This window comes from Cetorhinus maximus, chromosome 12 (genome assembly GCF_964194155.1).
Source record: "Cetorhinus maximus chromosome 12, sCetMax3.hap1.1, whole genome shotgun sequence".
Classification (NCBI taxonomy): domain Eukaryota; kingdom Metazoa; phylum Chordata; class Chondrichthyes; order Lamniformes; family Cetorhinidae; genus Cetorhinus; species Cetorhinus maximus.
The window spans coordinates 4,039,720-4,055,072 of NC_135890.1; the positions used below are offsets into that span (position 1 = coordinate 4,039,720).

General features: G+C 40.0%; 2 protein-coding genes across 9 annotated transcripts in view; one reads left to right on the top strand and one right to left on the bottom strand.

Annotated features, from left to right (window-relative positions):
* dmtf1 (cyclin D binding myb-like transcription factor 1) overlaps positions 1-13,484 on the top strand; it is a 59,130-nt gene extending 45,646 nt beyond the window's left edge. For 2 of the 3 annotated variants that reach the window (XM_078552923.1, XM_078552924.1), the window contains 4 exons: positions 3,551-3,700; positions 6,568-6,963; positions 7,292-7,424; positions 12,299-13,484. In XM_078552923.1, coding sequence (XP_078409049.1) covers positions 3,551-3,700; positions 6,568-6,963; positions 7,292-7,424; positions 12,299-12,375 — 756 coding nt within the window. In that variant the 3' untranslated portion in view covers positions 12,376-13,484. Of the gene's footprint in view, positions 1-3,550; positions 3,701-6,567; positions 6,964-7,291; positions 7,425-11,746; positions 11,846-12,298 lie in introns of all 3 variants that reach the window. The other variant, XR_013578088.1, reaches the window with a different exon arrangement.
* The window catches only part of LOC144687175 (transmembrane protein 243-like), a 34,968-nt gene continuing 32,901 nt past the window's right edge, over positions 13,287-15,353 (bottom strand). For all 6 annotated transcript variants that reach the window (XM_078552934.1, XM_078552929.1, XM_078552933.1 and 3 more), the window contains exon 5: positions 13,287-14,054. In XM_078552934.1, the coding sequence (XP_078409060.1) occupies positions 13,932-14,054 (123 nt within the window). In that variant the 3' untranslated portion in view covers positions 13,287-13,931. The remainder of the gene's footprint in view (positions 14,055-15,353) is intronic.

Here is a 15,353-nt window from a genome sequence, read left to right on the forward strand (position 1 = left end):
TGCCTTCAGCTATTCTTCAGTATCAAGTGGAATGAATCGAATTGGCTGAAGACTGTGAAGCTAGGAGATGGATCATCCACTTGGCACTTCTGGCTGAAGATTGTTGCAAATGCTTCAACATTTTCTTTTGCACTAATGTGCTGGGCTACCCCATCGTTGATGGGTGATATCTGTGGAGCCTCCTCCTCCAGAGAGTTATTTAATTGTCCACCACCATTCACAACTGGATGTAGCAGGACTGCAGAGCTTAGATCTGATCCGTTACTTGTGGAATAGCTTAGCTCTGTCTATCATTTGCTGCTTACGCCGTTTGGCACACAAGTAGTCCTGAGGTGTAGCTTCACCAGGTTGATGCCTCATTTTTAGGTATGCCTGGTGCTGCTCCTGATATGCCATCCTGCACTCTTCATTGAACCAGGGTTGATCTCCTGGCTTAGTGGTAATTGTAGCGTGGGGGATATGCAGAGCCATGAGGTTACAGATTGTGGTTGAGTACCATTCTGCTGCCGCTGATGCCCCACAGCATGTCATGGATGCCCAGTCTTGAGTTGCTAGATCTGTTCGAAACCTATCCCATTTAACATCATATGTTTTTCCCTCTTGTTGGTTCCCTCACTACTTGCTGCAGACCCAGTCTAGCAGCTATGTCCTTTAGGACTCGGCCAGCTCAGTTAGTAATGGTGCTACCGAGCCTGTCTTGGTGATGGACACCAAGTCCCCCACCCAGAGTACATTCTGCGCCCTCACCACCCTCAGTGCTTCCTCCAAGTGGTGTTCAACATGGAGCAGCACTGATTGATTGCTAACGGTTTGTGGTAATCAGCAGGAGGTTTCCTTGCCCTTGTTTAACCTGATGCCATGAGACTTCAAAAGGTCTGGAGTCGATGTTGAGGCTTCCCAGGGAACTCCCTCCTAACTGTATACCACTATGCTGCCACCTCTGCTGTGTCTGTGTTGCTGGTGGAACTTTGCAAGGTCGACAGGGCTGAGTTTGCCATTGTCATTTCCAGTGCCTAAGTCGATGCCAACTGGTCCGTCCAGTTTCATTCCTTATAGACTTGGTAGCGGTTTGATACAACTGAGTAGCTTGCTAGGCCATTTCAGAGGGCATTTAAGAGTCAACCACGTTGCTGTGGGTCTGGAGTCGCATGTAGGCCAATTTCCTTCCCTATAGGACATTAGTGAACCAGATGGGTTTTTACGACAATTGACAATGGTTTCATGGTCTTCGCTAGACTCTTACTTTGAGATTTTTATTGGATTCAAATTCCACCATCTGACGTGGTGGGATTTGAGTCCGGGTTACCAGAGCATTACCCTGGGTCTCTGGATTACTAGTCCATTGACAATGTGACTGGGCCACCGCCTCCCCAAAATGGAGTGCTGCAGGCCTGTGGCTGGCAGCTCTCGCAGGGTGGGTTTTCTGCCCCCAGGCCCTTGGTCCCAGGAAAGGTCTGCCACTGGCCACTTTGGTGCCTGCTTGGCACTTAACATGGCAGTCTTCCCTAAAGGAGTGACATGGGTGCTTGCCAGCCCCTGAATGAAATGCCACCCAATGTCTGTTTATGCCCACCACCTGCAAACAATTAAACAGTTAATATACAATTAACAAGGAAGCAATTACTTTTCGCTGTGATGGCCACAGAGTCAAATAGTATATTGATACTGCCTCTTGGGTGAGGTCTTGAACAGCAACCTCTGCCTGGAGAATTGTACCTCCGGAAAGAAATTAATACAGAACTTCAGAGAACCGGGATGGACAGAATTGGCAGCTGAAGGAGGATGAAGAATTAGAAAAAGCTCAGTTGTGGAGGAGGTGTCAGTGATCACCTGAGCTCTATCAGAGACTTTTCTGGACCTCTGTTTCAATAATTTGGAGGAAGGTTCTTGTCCCTGACAGTCTTCAGTGCCTATCTGAGACCTGAGTCTCTAGCTGCCCCACCAGCTCACATTACAGTCAGCACAAACTCCACTCAACTGCCAGCTCTCAGAATGAGTTGTCCAATTTAGTCCCACACCCCAGCCTTTTCCCAATAAGCCTGAAAATTAATCCTCTTCAAGTACATGTCCAATTGTCTACTGGAAGTCGCTATGGAATCTGCTTCCACCATCCTTTCTGGTGTTCCAGGTCTTACCAATCTTCTGTGTGAAACAATCTCTCCTCATTTCCCCTCTAGCACTTTTGCCAGTTATTTTAATCTGTAACCTCTAGTTACCAGCCCATTTGTCCACAAGAAACAGTTTCTCCCTACTTGCTCTATCAAAACCACTTCCTATTAGCCTTCCTCTTAACCTAATATGCTCTAAGGATAACAACTGAACATCCTCATCCCTGGTACCATCCTGGTGAACCTCCTCTGCACCCTCTCTGAGGCCTTAACATCCTTTCTAAGGCACGGTGCCCAGATTTGTACAGAGTACGGCTCAGGCCTAACCAGTGATTTGTAAAGGTATGACATCCTTCCCTGGTTTGTATCCAATGCCCCTAATTTACAAAGCCAAGTACTTGTATGTTTTTTTAACAACATTAGCAACTTGCCTTGCCACATTGATAGATTTGGCAACACGCAATCCCCATTTGAAGTGGAAGTGCTGGTGCACAAAAAACTTGCTACTGTTTCATCTGGGAACTTCTTCAATGGGTTAGTGAGGGCTCAATACTCTTAGGACTAAGGCTCAATGCTCAAGGTTTGGGAGAATGAATAGGATTTGATAGAAATAGGTACATGTAGTCTGGGGGAGAAAGATAGCCCCAAGAACCTGAAGCACATAGGCATTTGGGACAGGCAGACACTGAGGCTAGGAAACGAGACTTCAACAAGAGTTTGAGCTGCTATTCTGTTCAAAGGAAGGAAGATCATATACGCTGAAAAAAAATCAGCTACCTATTCACAGCGAGCCTATTCCACACTGCTGATGGAGACCAGTTTCGCTCGTGAGATGCTTTGTGTACTGAAGTCTCTGCTCGCCCTTGTGGTTTAAGGTCATAGTTGGCCAAGGGTTTTCCTTTGCCCATGGAACTGCATTTCAGCAAGATTCAGCACTTTGAGGAAACGGAAAAATTAAGAACTGAAAAAAATTGATCATCCAATAATAGTCCACAGCAGTAGCCATAAGGAGCTAGTGTTTTAAGTATTAAAAAAGATTTTAAACAAAGTTATCAAACATGGGTTACCACCTAATATTAGCCAAAATGCCTACTGGGTGTCAGGAATTGTTAAATGGGGAGTGAATTTCATGCAGGAGTACTATAAAATTATCTTGCATTGTTCCTAGCAGGGATTTTAATACAGCAATGATAGAACCTTGAAGGTCAACTACATGTTGGCCATTAATGCAAAGGGGAGATACAGATTCTAAAATGGAAATGGGAAAAATTCAGGTTTGGCTAACGCAGACTAGTTGAGCCAAACAGCCTGTTTCCTTGTCTTAATTTCTATGTAATTGCAAATTATATTTGTCTAAAAGATGCGTTTTTATTTATCCAAAATTAGTGTTGAATTCTTACCTTATGTGAAAACTCACTTTGTTGATTTTTTTCCCCTTCTAGTCTTTCCGGTTACAACCCACAGGAACACCAGGAACTTACCTGATTCAGACTAGCTCAAGTCAAGGCCTTCCTATAACACTGACAACTAGTCCAACTGTTACCCTTACCTCACCATCTTCTCCAGAACAGATTATTGTGCACACTCTTTCAGTAAGTATGAGTTTAAGAATCAGATCTTGTAGCTCAAATACCAGAATAATTATGTAGTTTACCTTAATACTAAGTAATTATTATAATTGTTGTCATGTAACTTTGACAATGATTGCAACTTTGTACAGTTTTAGCATGAGCTATTTTAATTTTCCAGAAGAGATCTGGATTTCTCTCTTTTTCAACCTAATAGTCTCTTGGTAGTACAAAACTTGAGTATTGCTGGAAACAGCTGTCGAAGCATTTTATCTATCAGGACAGATGCAAGAATACCAAATTTCAAAGGGACCACCAATTTATACAGCATGAGAAAAGGGATCTGATTGGTCGGCATGTTGACTCTGATTGGTCCCCTAACGCTTTTAATTCAACAAAGGCACAATGTCTGAAAGGTTCCTTTCACCTGCAGAGAACAGGTCCCTGCGTTTGAATATATATGACTTCTAGCAAGCATAAGTGAGCTACATTGCAAGCTAGACTGGTAATTTTAAATTAGTTATTACTGTAATTCTTTCAAGCTAACAAGTGGGCTGATGAAGAAGGATACATTTTACATTTCTTACCTGTACATGGTGATAATACAAAATGTCCCTAGGTCAGATTAGGATTTGTAAGCTATTAGCCTCAACAGCACAGCCTAAATTCAACCTTGTTTTGTACCATATAGTTATGGGACAGTCTGCTTTCTGATCATGATATTTAGCTGACATTCAAATGTCAATGAGGCAACCTGCCGTAGTGTGCATGGGTTTCACTCTCTGTACCCTGGCAATGGAATGATATACAATCAATGGTGTAACTCAGAGATGGTTACCCTTTGTAGACAACAGCCTTGGAACAGTATCAATAGTATAATGGTTCCCTTAAGAAGTGTCTCCCAGTAACTAGGAGCTATAGTGTTAGGTGCATTATTGACGAATTACTAAGATAAAAGCAAAATACTGCAGATGCTGGGAATCTGAAATAAAAACAGAAAACGCTGGAAGAACTCAGGTCTGGCAGCATCTGTGGAGAGAGAAACAGTTAACGTTTCAGGTCCATATGACTCTTCAGAGCTGATGAATTAGTGAATTACTAACTGTTCACCTTTGATGTTGCTCACAAGTAGTCTGAGGTTTGGAGCATACTTTGATGTGTTGTTTTGTAAGAGAATTACACTGCTGAGGTGTATTTGTGTCCCTATTAGGGAACAAAGTTTCATTGTCAAGTAAATTATTAAGTCAATCAGAATTTAATTGCTGCTTGGTCAGGGAACGTTGTAGGATGATTTGGAAGGTGCTTGTTAATTTCAGGCTGTTGCTCAAAGCAGCCCATCATTTTAAGGTGGTTAACATCTGTATCAGAAGTGTGATACCAAGATTATGAGGGTTTTGCACAGGATTCATATCATTTTATCTTCTGTGGCATTGCTCATGGAGCAAGTGGATGATGCATAGCTTTGTATTGATGGGAACATTATACCATGTGATCTACATGGAATAGAACAGAAAAGTACAGCACAGAAGGAAGCCATTTGGCTCGTTGAGTCTGTGCCAGCCCTTCTAGAAGAGCAGTCTGGTCAGTTCCACTTTTCTGCTCTTTCCCCATATTCCTGCAATTATTTCTCCTGCCTATCCAGAGTCAGCTGAAATTTAAATGTGCTGGGAGGTACACAGAGGAATGTCCTCCACATCTGATCATTGGAATCTTTCCCTGTGTAGCCTCAACCTATTGACCTGAACTATGAAGCAAAGGGTGCAGGAAGTAAATCCAACACCAGAAAAAAAAAAACGAATATTTACAATTTGCTTTTTCTTATTTCGTGCCTGACAAATTAAAGATAAAATTACCACCACTGACAATTTCAGATGGGTAAAGCCAGTCACGATGCTAATACCTTTTAAAATGCTATACTGCACTGCAGAGGTCAAACTGTGTTTAAGGTATCTTATGTGTTTGAGGCCACAAGGTCTAATTTTGTAAGTAACACAACTTGAGATCACTCAAGAGTGTAATTGCATTTTGGTGAGAGAACCTTGTAGATTGGAATACGTTTGTCAGTTTCTAAGTGTTTCAGAAACACTCAGTATTTTAATTTTGTTTTGCATCAAGACCGTGTGTGTTGTCGGACACACACTAGCCATAACAAAATCTGTTGTTTCTCGTGGTGAGTTAGGAGATACACTATTTTACTACAATAAGGCGTGTGATGAAATCTATATTTTTGGGATTTTTTCTTTGTCTCTGTGTCCTTGTAAGTTAGCACCAATGGAGAGTGGCAGTTGGTTAACTGGAGATTGTAACATTCAAGGCACGGAATGTTACAATGGTTCCCGCATTTGATTCTGCCTAGGGACATGGGCGAGACCCTGTTGGGATATTTTAATAGGTCACACTGATCAGTTCAAGGGTCAGTGAACGACGGTTAATGAACAGTTAGTTGGGAGCAGGTGAAGAGGCCCCATGGAGCTAAAGTGCTGACTTCTGTATTGTTAAAAAAATTCCTTTGTTTGTTTAAAAACCATAGAATCTTGTGGCTTTATTCTCTTAATGAATAACTGTGATTTCAAATTTTGTCGCGTGTAAACAAATCAGATCATAACCAAATTTGGGGGTCTGGTCTAGGATCATACATTAAGGAAGGTGTCCAATATATTATAATTTGTAATTCAAAAGCTTGCAGCAAATTATAAAGACTTGTATTTTTGATTCTATTTGCCTCCTTACAAATCCCTTTTATCAAAATATTTCCTGAACCTATTGCATTAGTTCAGTTTAGTATATGATTGTTTAAAGGATACAGTTCATGATTTGAGTACTTGGAGTTTTAAAAATATTATTGGTGAAAACGTTTTGTTGACCCAGCCAACTCTGACATCTCTTCACAGCCTGAGGCTCTTCTTCACAGTACCAATGAAAATGTCAGTGTACAAATGACACACCCGAGTGTCATCATCCATGCCGTTGCCACTGATGACATCACTTCTTCTATAACCCAAGCTGAGTTGACAGTTGATTCAGCAATCGACCACACGGATTTGACAGAGAATCAGATTAACTCCACATCTCTCGAGACTGAAACCTACAGTGAGATTGATCAGGCAAAGTTAACTGAAGACCAAAACACAAGTCAGACAGACCTTACTGAAGCAGAAATTGCCCAATCAAATCTGAACTCTGATAGTAGTGAGGATATGATGGGTTCAGATGTAAATATTGATGAATCAGACCTCAGACAAGATGTTGAAGTGCAATCTGATCTCAGTGGTGCTTATGTAACTGAGGTAAGAGCTGTCACTGAAAAAGAAATTCGCATTTCACTTTATAATTAATCAAAAATAAAGGTGTAGCAATATTATTGTGCATATATAGATCTTGCAAAGTAATAATAGGAGAGAATCCTACGTGACCCAATAGAAGGTTAATCTGGTGACTTTTAATCGTGATCATCAGTGATAATACTCATATATTCCATTATTGCTGTTGTATTGCACACCTAGAAGGTTTACGTTTTTTTAATCCAAATATTGCATTGTCCATTTTCCCAATACTGCTTGTGATTGAATTCAGGATGTAATTTATATATTTCTCAATAAATGTTTCCATTCATAGGCTCTAGGTTCTCCCAACATTGAAGCGGGCATTGATGAAGAAACAACACTTATCGCTTCATCGGATCATGGGTTTATTCAATCAACAGATGACATTGATAATGACTCAGTTTTGCCATTAACAACACTGACTGGTAAGGAATTTTATTTGCATGTGGTTAAATGCAAATTTATTTTTTCAATGAACATATTCATCAATGGTTATTAAGACTATATAAAGGAGCTAACTCAATACATTTGTTTTGCATTTCTTAGAAAATGATCAAAAATAGTAACTTCAAAATGGGTACCCCTTAATAATTTCACTCTCTTTTGTAACAAAAGCAGCCTTGGTGTTCCCTAGGGGTCGGTTCTAGGACCACACTTTTCTTGACATATATTAATGACTTAGATTTTGGTGTACATGGCACAATTTTAAAATTGGCAGATGACACAAAACTTGTAAGGATTGCGAACTGTAAGGAGGATAATGATGGATTTCAAGAGGGCATAGCCAGGATGGTGGAATGCGTGGACATTTGCTGATGAAATTTAAGGAAGAAAAGATGCATTTTGGTAGGAAGAATGAGGAGGAGAAAAGAATGACTTGCATTTATATAGCACTTTCCACGCTCACCAGACGTCTCAAAGTGACGTCAAAGTTACAGCCAATTAAGTACTTTTTGAAGTGTCACTGCTGTAATGTAGGAAATGCATTTTGCACACAACAAACACCCACAAACAGCAATGTGATAAATGACCAGATAATCTGTTCTTTTGCTGATGTTGATTGAGAAGAAAATATTGGCCAGACATCAGAGATATCTTCCCTGCTCTTTGTCAAAATGGTGCCCTGGGATCTTTTACATTCACCCGCAGATGGGACTTCTGTTTAACATCTCTTCCAAAAAAACAGTGCAGCATTTCTTCAGTACTGCACTGGTGTGTCAGCCTTGATTTTTGTGTTCACGCCCTGGAGTGGGACTTGATCAGAACCTTGGGATTCAGAGACAAATGTGACACCAACTGAGTCACGGCTGACACACGAGGAGAGGCAATATCAAATGGAGGATATAATTCTAAAGGGTGTGTAGGAGCAAAGAGACCTGGGGTTTATGTGCACAGATTGTTGAAGGTGACAGGGCAGCTTGAGAAGATGGTTAAAAAATCATAGGGAATCATGAGCTTTATAAGTAAAGGCATAGAGTGTAGAATAATGGGTAATAGTTACGGTAATGAGATCGTGATGTGCATGATGTTACAGTAACATCAACAGTCATGTGCAAGAGACTGAGAGAGGATGTACTTACCAATAAGCTTAGAATGTACTATAGTGTGAATAAAGGAGTTTTTGAAGAAACTTACTGGTTAGACCTAAGTCACTCATAAGTATTGGGAAACCTTCCCAATCCATAAAAGGCCACAAGTTACCCGGAGATCCAAATAGTATTCAAATTGGAAACCAGACCACAACCATGGTAGCAGCGGTGGTGATACCAATCTAACAGCAATTTGGTGCCATCGACAGAACACCCACAAGAGAAATCGGAAGAAGACTTCTTCCTAGGAAGAATCAGAAGACTTACCTTGGTGAGAGGCGCACTGAGAATTGGTAGCGATGTCAGCACCAGACGGGCAGTCGCTGCCTCTTCTGTAGCCATTTGCAAACCTCGAAGGTTCACAGAGAGGGCAACATTGGGCGTTGTGCAAAAATCAATTCTAGAGGCATCGAGCAGCACTCAAAAGCTCGCCAAAATAGGGAAAAGAGCTCCATTTGGAACGTACAGGCAAAACAGAAAATCTCGAATATTATTAGAGGCTGCAAGAACAAATGAGTTTGATTATCACAAGTTCTGGAATGATGAAACATAGCCTACATCAATCATCTCGCAGAATAAAGATCCAGTCAGCGAACTGATTAAAGAACGTCACCCTCGATCAGCAGTGACAAGAACAAGATGAGGGAGAGCTGTGAAGGCACTGCAAATCTGTGAAGTTCAGACTTTGCAAGGTGATGGTGGTAATGTAAATATTTTAAGATTATTAATAAAGTAGAGATTATACTTGGGGTGTAGAATAATGGGTAATAGTTATGGTAATGAGATAGTGATGTGTATCATGATGTAACAGTGACATCACAAATCATGTGCAAGAGACTGAGAAGATAAGCTGGAATAGTCTGTACAAAAGAAGATCCTCTTACCTAGAAGCCTTGAATGTACTATAGTGTAAGTAAAGGAGTTTTTGAAGAAACATACTGGAGTTAGACTTAAGTCACTTATAAGTTGTGGGAAACCTTACCAACCCAGAACAGACCATAAGTTACCTGAAGAGAGATCCAAATAGTATTCAAAGTAGAAACCAAACCACAAACCTTAGAGTACAAAAGCAAGGAAGTCAAGATAAACCTTTATAGATCACTGGTCAGGCTTCTGATATTGTGACCAGTTCTAGGCACCACACTGGGAAGGATGTGAAGACATTAGAGAGGGTACTGAAAAGATTTGCAAAAATGGTTCCAGAGATGAGGGACTTCAGTTACATGGATAGTTTGGAGAAGCTGGGATTGTTCTCCTTAAAGAAGATTGAAAGGAGATTTGATTGAATGTTTGAGAGGTCCAGCCAGGGTAAATAAAGAGAAATTGTTTCCATTGCCTGAAGGGTTGAAAACCAGAGGGCACAGATATAAAGTGTTTGCAAAAGAACCAAAGGCAACATGAGGATGAAGTTCTTTTAGGCAGGAAGTGATTTGGATCTGAAACATAATGCCAAAGGAAATTGGATAATCATCCAAAGGGAAATTGGATAATCATCCAAAGGGACTACAGGAAAAGGACAGGGGAGCAAAACTTACTAAATTGTTCTTGCAGAAAGTTAGCATGGGCCAGATGGGCCAAATAGTCTCCTACTGTGCTGTAAACTTTCTTTAATTCTATGAAACATTAACATGAGGATATCATTGTGAAGATGCAGCAATTTTACTATGGTTGCTAATTAATGAAGGATGTTAGTGCTGGGGAATGGACTCTTCTCTATTTTGAGCACCCAATGTCAGCATCATCAGGTACAATCCCAGTTTGGTTATGCAGGATAAAACTCCGCCTAGCTTTTATTTATTCAACACAGAATGTGTGTCACTGGCAAAGTCAAACTTTACTCCCTATCCCTAATTGCACTTGAGGAGGTAGTTTGTGAACCACCTTCTTCAACTACTGCTTTATGTGTGGTAAAGGTTTTCTTGCAGTGCTGTTGCAGATAGAGTGTTCCAGGAGTTTGACTCAATGAAGGAATGGTGATACACTTCTAAGTCAAGCTGGTGTGTGACTTGGAGGGGAACTTGCAGCTTCTATATGCCTAATAATGTCCTTGTACTTCTCGGAGGTAGAGGCCACATTTGGGAGTTGCTGCAGTTCATCTTGCAGGTACTGCAACCACGTTTGGTCAGTGGAGGGAGTGAATGTTTAAGGTGCTGGATGGCATGCCAATCAAGCTTTAGCCTGGATGGTGTCAAGCTTCTTGAATGTTTTTGGACCTGCACTCATCCAGTCAAGTGGAGCTTATTCCATTACTCCTGACTTGTGCTTTGGAGAGTCAAAAGTTAAGTTATTCAACACAAAATACCAAGGCTCTGACCCATTCTTGGAGCCACAGTCTTTATGTGGCTGGTCTAATTAAGTTTCTGATTTATGGTAAGCTCCAGGATTTTGATGGTGGGAGAATGGTAAAGCCATTGAACGTCATGGGGAATTGTTTCAATTCTCTATTGTTGGAGGTGGCCATTTCCTGGCACGTATGTGGTGATATGATTATTTGCCACTTATCAGCCCAAGCCAGAACATTGTCCAGGTCTTGCTGCATGCTGGCACATCTGAAATGGTTACTACCCTGTGCAAAGATGTACTTTAACTGGAAAGTCACAACAGCAATTTCTACTTTGCCAGTGTAAAAATATTACAGTATAAGGTGAATATAATATTCACTGCCCTTATTGCACAAGTACAGACATGAGAAAAATTTCAGTAAGAAAGTATTCAGACTATCAAGCCTGAGTATCCCATATGGATGCTACCTTATTCCATCTCTAAGGAAAGAAACAACTATTGGTAAAATATCCAGGAAATCTTTTGTGAAATTTCTCCCTGATCCCTGTACTGGTCTTAAAAAAAAGTCTCTGAAGTATAAAACCAATTTTACAACCCACTCTATTAACTCTCATCAGATGTATTCTACAAATAATCTATCCTTAGTCCCAGCAGAACAAAAACCTCATGTCCCATGGATATTTCATCATCTGCATTTATCCTTCTAGCCTTTTATCCTATTCTTTTAACATTCAACTTTTTGTGAAAACATTAGTCTACATAGTAATAACTGTTTTTACAAGGAGTCTATTCCACATATTATTTTGGGGAACTACCCTCCAAATCTCTAGTCTTGCTCAGAACTTGTTCATTTTTTTTTTACTCCTGCCTTCTAGTTGTGTGACTTTTATCAGAACATTGAAATTGAGCCAGGCTCCAGACCTCAAAACAACCTTGATCCAGCCAGGGACGCAAGAGCTGAATACCAGAATGAGGTAAGAGGAGCTGTCCTTGACAGCAAGGTATCAGTCGACCAAGTATGGCACCAAGGAACCGTAGCAAAATGGAGGTCAATGGGGGTCAAAGGGAAAACTCTTCAATGGCTTACATCATACCTGGCGCGAAGTAAGATGTTTGTATTTGGTGAAGCCAGTCACTGCAATCGCTTTCGATTTCCCCTCCAAGTCACAATAGTTGGTATGGGATATATTCCCGAGGTTGGAGCTGAGGCATTGCAAAGGGAACTTTACTCCATATCTAGCTGTGCTGTGGATTTAAACCTTCGTAGGGAGTGCTTGATGCTGATATTTGGGTTTCTGACTTGGGAAGTGTTCCATTTCTCAGCACTGACTACCCTCACTTAGATGAGCACTTTTTAAACTGAATTGTCAGAGCTTCCGTGTTTTAATCCCCCGATTTGAGATTTAAGATTCTCATTTTGTTTTCAGATCCCATTCTACAACCCCGAGGTGACTGTTCAGACATCATTAGCTCATCACTGGAAACCCCAGATCCTGATGATTGAAAATAATGACTGTTCTGCATACCTGTCGTGCTGTCTTTAATAGTGAATAATCTAATGTGTTGTTCACCAACTATGAAATGGTCAATGGATAATGAATCCTCTTGATAATTCAAGATTTGTGAATGTATGGTGCTGCCTTTTGAGACCAACTACAAAGTGAATAGAGTAGTTTTCAAACCGATTTAATTTCCTATGGTGCGAATTTACTAAACAATGTAAACTAAAAAAAGTGACATTGTGCCAAGAAAACTACCAAATTCCTGTAAATATATTTTAAAAAATTACATCACCTTTCCCCTTAATACAATACTGCTGTCAGACTGACAGGATTGAGTTGAGGAATTTCTTCTGAAATGGGAGAGAAAAGGTGTTGAGGTTTTTTTCAGCTAGATGAACCATCTGAAGGTGCTGAAATTTATTTTACCAATATCACCTTTGAGGCTGTTTACATTCCTAGTTTAATAATCCCTCGTCAAAGCTTTTTTTTTGTAAAATCCTGCCAAGTCAAAGACTTTGAACTAAGTTACACATTCTTTAAAAAAAATCCTTTTCAATTCAATGTGTAATTCATACAAGAGATAATGTGGCTTAAATGTGAGTTTCATACATCTGTTGTAACTCTGCAGTATTTCAGAAATACATTCGTTTTCTAGTATGGGGGAAAGAATATCCTTTTCTCCCTCCCACCTCCCCCCACAAAAACTACCTTTCACTATTATGTAGGAAAAGTACAGGAATTAAGTGCCCTAGGCATAATTAAGGAAAAAGAAAAACTGTACATACCAAAAGCAAACTTGCACTACAGTGACAATAAATTTGATAATACTTATCAAACTTGTGACATCTCCAGGATTTATTCAATTAGTATTCAACTTATTTTTGTGCACAAATAAACAAAGTGTAGACACAAGTTCAATGTATATAAATTATTTTATTACTATTTATTCTTTAAAACAAAGTAAATGCTTTCTTACCGTTGTATTGTCTAGTATTGGTTCACAGGCTTGGTTTGGCTATTTCATTTTATTGTAAAAATCCAGTAGTTAAGTGGCTGCATAGTGCAATTATTTCATTACTTAAGACAAAATAAAAAGTATATTTGTCCTGCAGTATCTTTATTTCTACTTTGTGTTATACTTTGTTTAAACAGGTAATTGTTTTGAAGTGCTGCATATAATTAAAAAAACAATTTGCAGGAGAGAAAAAAAAAAATCACCCTTTACAAAAAGAGGAGAATGTGTGTGTCATCTCAAAACCTTGGCAAGTCTGGAATGTTCATTTAGTGCAAGTCTTAAAATTTATTTTGGAAAACAAATTGCATCAATGTTTGTGGCATCAACCCCAGCTCACACACGAAGCGGTCTGCCTCCAGTATGCTTCACGTTCTGTAGTACAATACGAAGCTGGTAAGGAAACTCACTCCACATTTACAAAACATTCTTTCTTGCTGTGCAGACCAGAAATTCCATTTCTACATTCGAGAACTTCATTTGTGTCATTTTCAGTTGTCAGCATGTGGTAGACTGGAAGTGAATTCTCGAGCTGCTACTGTCAAGTCATTTACCAACATCATGAAAGTATAAGTTGGCACATATGCACAGCATAAGGATGGAAAATAAATTGTAGTAGATTAGATTCCGGAATTTAGGTTCCAGGTCGCCTTGGCGATACCAGAAAATCTGAAAAATATTAAATTTGTGAACTAAATGACAGGTATACTTTATCTTTCATAAATTGTAGATCGTTTATAGGAAGGTTATTGTGCATTTTGTTGTGTGGGAAATGGAAAAGTTCTAGTGGAATCTGGATGAATTTTGCAAATTGATATTCAACATAATTATCGCTTCCTGTATGTGATATTATTGTAGATGGGAAATAAAAGAACCCAGACTGTATTTTAGGTTCCCATGGTTTTACATTGGGAGCACAGATTAGCAACATCCTGGGTTCATGTTTATATTTAACGATGATCTACATACAATCCAGAGATCAGAAATAGATCATTATATCTGCTGAGTGACGGATTCTGTGCAGATCTTCAAAAGGAAACCCTAAGCCTACATGCGGAGCAGGTAGAATCTATTAGTGAAAGACAGTGGGCTGAAGCTGGCTTGGAGAACACAAATATGAGGGAATGCTGCTGACCCTGTCAGAATGTATAGGGTCAGCTGATTTGCATTTCTTCAGAGGATGGGTGTGCAAGGCACATCTTGGGACACCCATTGGAAGAGGGAAATGCAGTTTCTTACTGCCACTTGGAGGTTTCACTGGCAGACTCCTTCCCTATCAGAAGGTGTATCTTGAAAGTCATGTAGTATCCCTTTTCAAAGGGCTGATCAATCCATTAGGTGTAAGCAATTCTAGGGTCTTCTGATTCTACCCTAAGCTGACTTATCTTTCCTGCATCCTGCAAAGCCAGAGGCTAATGCAAGCAAGTCTTGACGTGAGAAAGTCCTTAACTTGGGTCTGCTTCCTCCGACAGAGGTCCCGTCTGTCTTGGGCAGAAGTTCCATCCGCCAAGACTTTGGCTGCCACAAGTTTTCTGGGCAGAGATCTAGCATTCCTAAGTCCAGCCCCAATTTCTGTCCTTGCTGCATCTCTGACAAGGGATCCTAAGAAAGGAGTAGGCATTACAGCCACTTGAGCATTTTCCACCATTCAATCAAATCATCTGTACTCAATACCTCAACTCCATTTACCCAACTCTAGTCTATATCCCTAGATACCCTAGTTTAAACGAATCAATGTCTTTTAAATTTCAATTGACACAACCATACAAAAATCCCATTATTCTCTCCATTATCTTTTTGATATAAATATTAACTACATCATTTCTCCCCTTGGCTAATTTTTAGATTCTTTGTACCATTAGCATTTTGTCATCTTCCTACACTGAAAATGGATACAAAGTACTCACCTAATAAGTGTCACTTTCCACTTTAGCACTCTTTCTCTTAATAAATTTAGGAAAGGTTTGG